The sequence below is a fragment of the Pyxicephalus adspersus genome, chromosome 9 (assembly GCF_032062135.1).
Source record: "Pyxicephalus adspersus chromosome 9, UCB_Pads_2.0, whole genome shotgun sequence".
Taxonomy (NCBI): domain Eukaryota; kingdom Metazoa; phylum Chordata; class Amphibia; order Anura; family Pyxicephalidae; genus Pyxicephalus; species Pyxicephalus adspersus.
Window position 1 is genome coordinate 28,083,795 of NC_092866.1, and position 8,459 is coordinate 28,092,253.

The window sequence follows — 8,459 nt, forward strand, 5'->3', positions numbered from 1 at the left end:
TTTTTTTTTTTTACATGGTTGTGTGTTTCAAACATTTTTTTTATTCATGATATCTACTAGAACCCTGTTCGGACATATTTCTGTAAGTTACAGGTCTATAATTTAAAAAACAAATTTCATGAAAAACAGTGTACCCCTTTTGGTACAGAAATCTAGACATCAGTGTAACGGCCAGGAGGTTAATGGCCTTTTATTGCCTTTTTATTAATGGCCTAATCTCTGGTCTGGAAAAAGGGAGGAGTTCCTGGCCCACCCATTACTTCCAGAACACTTCAGACATGGATCTCAAATAAAAAACTGCAATTCTGCAGCACAGCATTTAAATACAATCTTATCCAGACCTTTTATTCTCTTTTCCAGGTAAAATAGAGATCATGCCAAATACCCTGTACATTTGGCATCTTATATTTTACAGTGTCCAGTAACCTATATAATTGTGTCAGCTTTCTACCATCCACCCTATAATTTATTTCAATTTTACCCTTAGTATGTCCCATTTTTCCATTGTCCTTGTGTTTTGTCCCAGCTGCCTAGTGCCCCTGTATATATATAATATATATATATATATATATATATATATATATATATATATATATAGGTAACATTTAGGTTTAGTTCACATTAGTGGTAAAAAAACAAAAAAACTGAACAACTTGTGACAGTGTACGCTCCAGTATGCCAGGGCTCTCCTGCGGGTGACACAATGTTATTATACTTGGTGCTGAGCTCTGTGTAAAAAGTAAAGCAAGCATTCATTAAAGGCTTATGTACTGACAGCATGTCAGGTTTGCTTGCAGAGGATCAGGACTGGAAAATGTACATAGTAACAAAAAGATAGAAAGTATAAATCTTGCAATCCTCCAGCAGTAGAGCTGGCAGGCTGCTGACCTCTCACTGACAGCTCTTTACATTGTATACAAATCTCAGCATGAAAAATACTGGCAGAAGATGGAAATACCTGCCTGGCCAGTAATTTACTGCTCTGGTGACAACCCTAGCTGCTTCACACAGTTGTCACTTGCTGGTGTCGGCTTTTTTGTCAAGGGAAAGTTGTCTTTGTGATTGGTCTGCATGAGGAGAGTTTTAAAGCTTATTCCAGGACAGACATTCACCATTTGCAGAAATATTCGTTAGGCCAGTGATCATGAGAAATAGTTATACATTGCTGTGGTGCACCACATGCGGTGAGCAGAATGACAAATGCATTCATATTTAGTGATGGGCTTAATTATAATATTATGTTAACTAACAATAAAAATGAAGTAAAAAAGGAATTCTGCCTGAACAATTTCTGTGTAGTAAAAGTGTGTTAACCGACATGGTTCAATTATCTGTGTAATCACTGTATAATCACAGAATTCCTTGCAGCCTTTTGCACACTAAATGTGTCATTTTTATTAGATCCCTGTTGTGTTAACATGAGAATGACTATTGATTAATTGCATGTGTGTGTCAGGAGATCATTAGCAGTCTTTCCTATGGCCCTTGTCACTAAGAACGGCGCTATGGCTATTGTGGACTGTGGCGTCTGCAAGCAATTATAGGTGATGCTATGAATGATTCCCCCAAGGGAACTCATAAAAAACATGGAATAAATTATTTCAGGATCCTGAAAAATGTATAGGGCTGAGAAAGGGGATTTGTGTAGGATCACACTTAACCCCTTCCCTGCCTCTGGGTAAAAATTCCACAGTTTTCAATACCGGTATTTACTATTTTATCAACTGTCCTCAATTTTTATTGGATATTACACACTTCATGATTTATTGCTTAGCGTTTACCTATGTAAGGGCTTATGTCTATGTTTATGCATCAGCTGGAACTATGTGGCAGACAAATATGATTCATTGGTCCTAAGTAATTTCGTCAACATGCAGGATATTGATTCCATTTTTACTGGCACAATGTGAAGTTTATTTCATGATGTATAATACTGTATTTATATTTTTATATTTTTTTATATATAGTGTATTCAGACATCTTATTGTTACTAGCACAACTTTCATGTAATCTTGGCTGCTCTGTTTGCACATGGTTCTTAATGTATGTATGCACATAGTATTCCATATATACTATTTTGATGTCATGTACTCATTTCCATCATTATTTATATTGTTTTTAGTCACACATAGTTGCAAACGTGCAGTCACCCCTAAGGAAGCCTATACTGGGCGAAACGTGTCGGGTACGACAACACACGTATGCAAACTGTATACTTACCAGATTAATACTGGACTGCTGGGACTTTCTTTGCCCACATTCCTTTGAAAGAGCTGCACATTGTCTAGTGCCAACTTTTATGGTTATACTAACCTTTTATGGTTATGTTGTAAATATTATTGTTTTTGTTTTTTTATTGTGTTTTGAGGACTTTATCAAAAATACAATATTTTTTCCACAATAAAACCAAACCAAAAAGCACCTGCAACCAAAAAACAATTTCTTGGACTAGTTCTGATTGAATGTACTTTACTGCTTAAAAAATACTACAAAGCATGGAGTGTTCACCATTTTTCTGTATGGTGTGCACAAACCAGATATGTACTTTAATGCAATGCCAGTGTTTAGGAATGTAATTAAAACTCATAATGTACATATTATATTCAATTAGTTGTGAAATACAGCTGTTGCAGCTTTTGTGTGCACATATGATGTTTATAGGGTAACAATATTACTTATATGCAATGAAAAACTTTTCTTTTTAGAATATACACTTCTGATTACTGAAGAAAAACCATAAGGTTTGGAGTTGGAGATGTCATAGTACTTAATGTTGTAATAATTATAAATAAAAATTTAAAACCATCCTTTTTGCTAAGAGCACACAAAGCAAATTATCCTTTTTTTGTTAGCTGTATGCTTTTTATCTAGTTTTGCTTGCTTTCATTTTCTGTACCCCCTCCCTTTTTTCATCGAGCTATCACTCTTTCTTCATTGTTTCCTATGCAGTTTCCCTTTTCTCCTAATATCTCTTTTATCCCCTTAACACTCCCTAATAACATTCACTCTTTTTCTATGATTTATTCTTTTTTTGAGCGCCCCTTCCCCCCACCTCTCCATGCTTTCTTTATTCTGGTCCAGGACAGAAATATTTGCTAAATCTCAGGGGGTCTAAGACCAAGAGTAAAACAGGGGAGAGGAAAAAGAGGAAAAGAAAAAAAAGACAGAAACAAACTTTGTCCATACAAGGATGGAGAGGGGGAGGGAGAGCAAAGCATGTGGGAGAGCTAAAAAGAGAGAGACCTCCCTCTCAAATCCACAGCAGAAAGATAGTAAGAACTTCATTTCTTATTTCGTCTGTTAAAAGCATCAGACTGGAGACAGCTCAACTACAGACAAAGACCAGAAAGATGACAACCACTTGCTAAACAGACTGTGATGTGAGATAATTGGCTGCCTGGGAGAATGAAGAAAGAAAAGCTATATCTAGGAAGATCAACACAAATATAATAAAGAAAACTGAAAGTGGATCAAGCAATCCCATATTAAAGGAATACAGCAACAAAAAGGATATATAAAAGACAATTTAATCATTGCAAACTTTGTGAGAATGAGACAGCAGCCCTTAAGGAACTATTGATGTAAATGAGAACAACCATTGAAACAGCAGCAACAGATAATCCTGAGCAGATACATTTATATTTTATCAGAAGAAGTAAGTTCAGTCTTCAGGGTTTCTGGACAAATGCTACCCACCAAAGCAACAATTAATTCAGCCAAAGGAATCATCATGTTTTTATTTATCATCACATTGCAAGTTGGAATATTCCTGCCTATTTCACTTTCCTATGAACTCAGAGAACATGATGCCCTTTGTGGGCCAAGTGACTCATGTTATGCAGTGTTTTACCAACGACGTACTTTTCTGGAGTCTTGGAGAGCTTGTCGAGAAAGAGGTGGAAACCTAGCAACTGTCAAAAATGCTCAGGAAGCATCTTTAGTTGAGCAACTTCTTACCTCCTCAACAGGTACCCGCAGTGAAGGAGATTTGCAGCTAAGGCTTTGGATTGGTTTGCAACGTCAGCCCAGGCAGTGTGCCCCTCAAAAACCTTTGCGAGGCTTCACGTGGACTACTGGAGACCAAGACACAGCATACACTAACTGGGTTACCCAACCAGTGTCAACAGGACCCTCAAGTTCCTGTTCAGCTCCACGATGCGTGGCTATTGGGTTGGGCTATGGTAAACCAGAGGATGATTTTAAATGGCTGGAGGGATCTTGTACACTACCTGTTGATGGCTATGTTTGCAAGTTTCGCTATCAAGGATTGTGTTCCACTTTGACTGAAGAAAATGTTCGCTATTCTGTACCATTTGGTTATGAGGGCACCTGGTTAGACTTTCTTCCATTTGGTACTGTAGCAATAGTGTCATGTGAAGGGCAGCATCAGAGTATGTCTGTCCTCTGCATGTTAAAGGAGGATGGTACAGTAGGGTGGAACAAGGATGAACCACTTTGCCAACGTCCTGAAGACTTAGAATGCCAGAAATGTCAGCAGCTGTGTGATAGAGGAATTTGTGGCTGTCGAGAAGGGTATGTACTTCAGCCAGATGGGTACTCTTGTGAACCAGAGGATGAACCTAACTATGAAGCACAAGGATGTCCTTGTCAATACCAGTGCATAGCTGGAACAGGTGGTCAGGGGTACCAGTGCATATGCCCAGAAGGCTATGAACTGGCTGCTGATGAACATAGTTGTGAAGATGTAGATGAATGTGAAGATGAAGAAACATGTGAGCATTCCTGTCAAAATACTCTAGGTTCATATACTTGCTCTTGTGATCTGGGTTTTACTGTTGCAGAAGATGACCCTGAGCGCTGTGTAGATATAGATGAATGTCGTATTGCTCGCATGTGCCAACAAATGTGTGTGAACTATATTGGAGGTTTTGAATGCTACTGTAGTGAGGGCTATGAACTGGATGTGGACCGTGTGAGCTGCAAGCCTTTGGATTTAGTGGAACCTAGATATGAGCCAAATCCAACTGTGATTAAAATGTTAGAGCAAGAACCAGAGACATTTGATGCAGCAACTGAGGGTTGGTTCTGGACAGACATGGATGACACAGAAACTCCCGCTACGATTTATGTAGACCCACCATCAACGACCTTTAAAAAAGAAACAACTGTACAACCAACTATGAACACAATTTTTGAGACAACAACATACACACTGGACTGGGAAAACAACATGGATGTAACAGTTTCAACCACTATTACCCCAGCACAGACTATACCACCTTTCTTTAAATTGGATAAAATCCGAAGAACCACTTTTCAAACAATACCATCTAGTGGTAATTTATTATCCTCAACAGTTACTCCTAAGTACTTACCAACTACATTACCACAAGAAGAGGTCACATCTGCTATGTCCACAACAATTGAACCCAAAACCATGACAACTTTGCTGGAGCAGACTAGGATATCAACAAGGGATCCTTTCATTTTCCCACCGTTGTCCATCATTCGAACGACCATCCTGGCGGATCCACGGATGATGGATGACGAATGATCGTAATGAAAATGAAGGGGAAAAGCGCAGAGCGGGGCGCCGCTTCCCTTTTCATAGAGCAGAAGGTGCTGGATGTACAGCACTTGTTCATGCATCGTGCAGTCCTTAGTTGTTGGAAAGGATCGTGAAAGATGATTGCATGTGTGTATGCAGCCTTACTGTAGTTGTGATATCTTTATCTGCACTGCTAATGAAGTTAATAGAGATCTTTTTTTATGTATAATTTCCTCGTTATTTTTCTTTTTTCTTTTTATGACAGTTTTACTTTTACATTAAAGCGGTAGAAAAGTAAAAAGAAAAAATGTGAGCAAGCAGGTACTTTATTGCAGGATATGTGCCGTCTGCAAGAAATTAAATCTATAGTTAGAGGTACACTTACCTCTCTTTACTCTATCATGAACAAGGCCATCTGCACCCAGTGTTCTTCCAGGTTCAGGATCTTGTTTGGCCAGGTGAGAATGATGTAACTTCCGAGCATGCATACACGAGTTATTTAATTCCTGGCAGCCAGGGGTATTCCGGTGTACCCAACATTGTCTGACGTGCAGCTCAGTGTGAATAAAAGAAAACATTGCAAACAGGCATGTAAGTTTCTTTTATTGCATGGATATTGTCTGTCTCTTCTGCAATAAATAACTTACCTCCTCACATTTTTTTCTGTTTAATTCCACTTTTGGGAACATGCTTAATTGAATCCAAATGTGCTAGTTTGCAAATCATCCTCTTTCTGGTCATTCTCCAGTAACTCCTCTGCATGCCTTGCTGATACTGCCTGTTGTCAGACCCTCAGCACCACTCTCCTGATCAGACTGCCTGCTGTCATTCAATTCACATTATTTTCTAGCATATATCACCTTTTAAGACACTTCACCATTTATATAACATCTGTTTATTAGAGTGGGGGCAGGGTATATTCCCTGGTGAACAGGCTTCCAAAAAATGGACTTTAGAGGTACTATATTAGTGGTGATCAGAAGCTCCATTTACTTGAATAGTGCTGATGGACACATTTTATGTAGTAGCAATTACTGACCTCTAGGGGCTTCTAGCGCTACATGAATTTAGATATGGCAGCAATGTAATGTTGGACCAAGCATAATTTGGTTTAGCTCTGTTTAACTGGACATTGGTCATGTTTAGGCTAACTAACGTTAGCTCCTTTTCCTTTACCTTTTTCTTTAACTATAATCTTTTCTAGTACAGATATCTGCCTGCTATTTACTATTATTTACTAGTACTACTGACTGTAACCACTTATTAATTTCACTTATTTTAAGGCAATGTTTCTCAACCTTTTTATTATGACTTTCAGGTCTTCAGGGAGCTCTGGCTATAATAATTATATATCCCCAGCTCACAATATATTAGTGTTGTAGCCAGTGGGAATTACGTGTCTTACATTGCTGGCCACTGGTAAGAATGTCACCTATACAGACATTCAAAAAGATCATTGGGGACACAAATTGCTCATTGCTCAAGGAATCCCTAGCAACGTCTGGAGGTACCATGAGGTTCCACAGAACCCTGGTTGAGAAACACTGTTTTAAGGTCTTGCAGTGTAAACTGTTGGTTTGTCTTTGGCTAAAGCCAAAAAAAGTGGTGAATGCTAACCGGCACACAGTAGTGAATAAATATGGTGAACAATGTAGTTGATGTAAAAAGTGGTGTTAAATATAGAAAGGGAGCTTGTGCTGAAAAGTGCACAATGCTGAACAGCCTTCACCGTTTTCTGCTTCTATAAGAAGTTCAGCTTTGTAAATGAGTTCTTGGCTTCCTTTGTCTAATGTTGGAACAGTTACCAAACTTTCATACCTAGCCATAAAAATAAATACATTTATTGGCATTAATAAACACCTAACAAATTACAGATTTTTGCAGACAGTTTAATGTAGAGTAGAAGAAGGGCTACGCACAAGTCATATATACATTCTACAACTTTTACTTGCTGAGCCATGGAAAACTCATAATATGTAAGAATGATTTTTACAGTAAGGTTTTTTTGAATAGTTGATATTGCCTTGGGAATAGGCTATGTGATCAGCCCAGATTTAATGTGTATTGTCATTTTTGGGTCCCATTCCATTCTGTGTTCTCGCTCAAAAGATTATTGGTTTGAGAAAACAATCTGAATAAATGAATAGTACTGTACTGTTTAACCCATTCATGGCCAGAAGTCATTGATGGCTAGATTGTCAGGACAAGTTTATAAGTGTCAGCTTGTGTCAGTAAATGTAATAATACTATTATATATATTCAAGGATATACAGTCAGGTGAAAATGAAAGTACATGTTTTTTTCATTTTGAGGTTGTACAAATTAAGACATTACAAAAAATAACAGAAAAAAATCATCTGGTCCTTATCAGGTCCTAAAATTTAAAAATCTAACCTTAGGTATAAAATAACACTCTCATTGTTTATGTAACACAATTTAAACCAGCGGTTGCCAACCAGTGGCCCGTGAGAAAATTTTAGTGGTCCACAGAAAAAAAGTTTGACTTTAATAACCATCGTTTCTTGTTTGGTCTTTGAGTGAAAGTAAGAAACTTATAATGAGTGAGAAAAAGCAAACAAATATTTTGCATTTCTTTAGTAATACCAAAGATAATACAACTAATGATAATAGTAACAATAGTAATACTTCACTTAACAATGAGCTGATCAATGAATAAGAGCCTTCACAGTCCTCGTCAGGCACCATTAGGAAGATCAATATTTTACAAATGTATTTATCTTTTTTAAAAAAAATCATATTAACCCCCTGAGCGATAACCCCAAGTATGACTTGGGGTAAAAAAAAAAGATGCTGAAAGTAGTAACCTCGAGTCACACTTAGGGTAGCTAAACCAATGCAAAACAATGATAAATGGAGCCTTACCTGAACTACCCGCGTCCTCCATCGTCCTTCGTATCGTCCTTCTCGCTTCCTCCAGCCGGCGTTCTCT

General features: G+C 37.8%; 1 protein-coding gene across 1 annotated transcript; it reads left to right on the forward strand.

Moving 5' to 3' along the window:
• Positions 1–3,260: 3,260 nt before the first annotated feature.
• Positions 3,261–5,515, forward strand: CD248 (CD248 molecule). The gene has a single exon (XM_072422761.1). It carries the CDS (start codon positions 3,686–3,688, stop codon positions 5,513–5,515), a length of 1,830 nt encoding a protein of 609 aa, XP_072278862.1. The 5' UTR covers positions 3,261–3,685.
• The last annotated feature ends 2,944 nt before the right edge of the window (positions 5,516–8,459 follow it).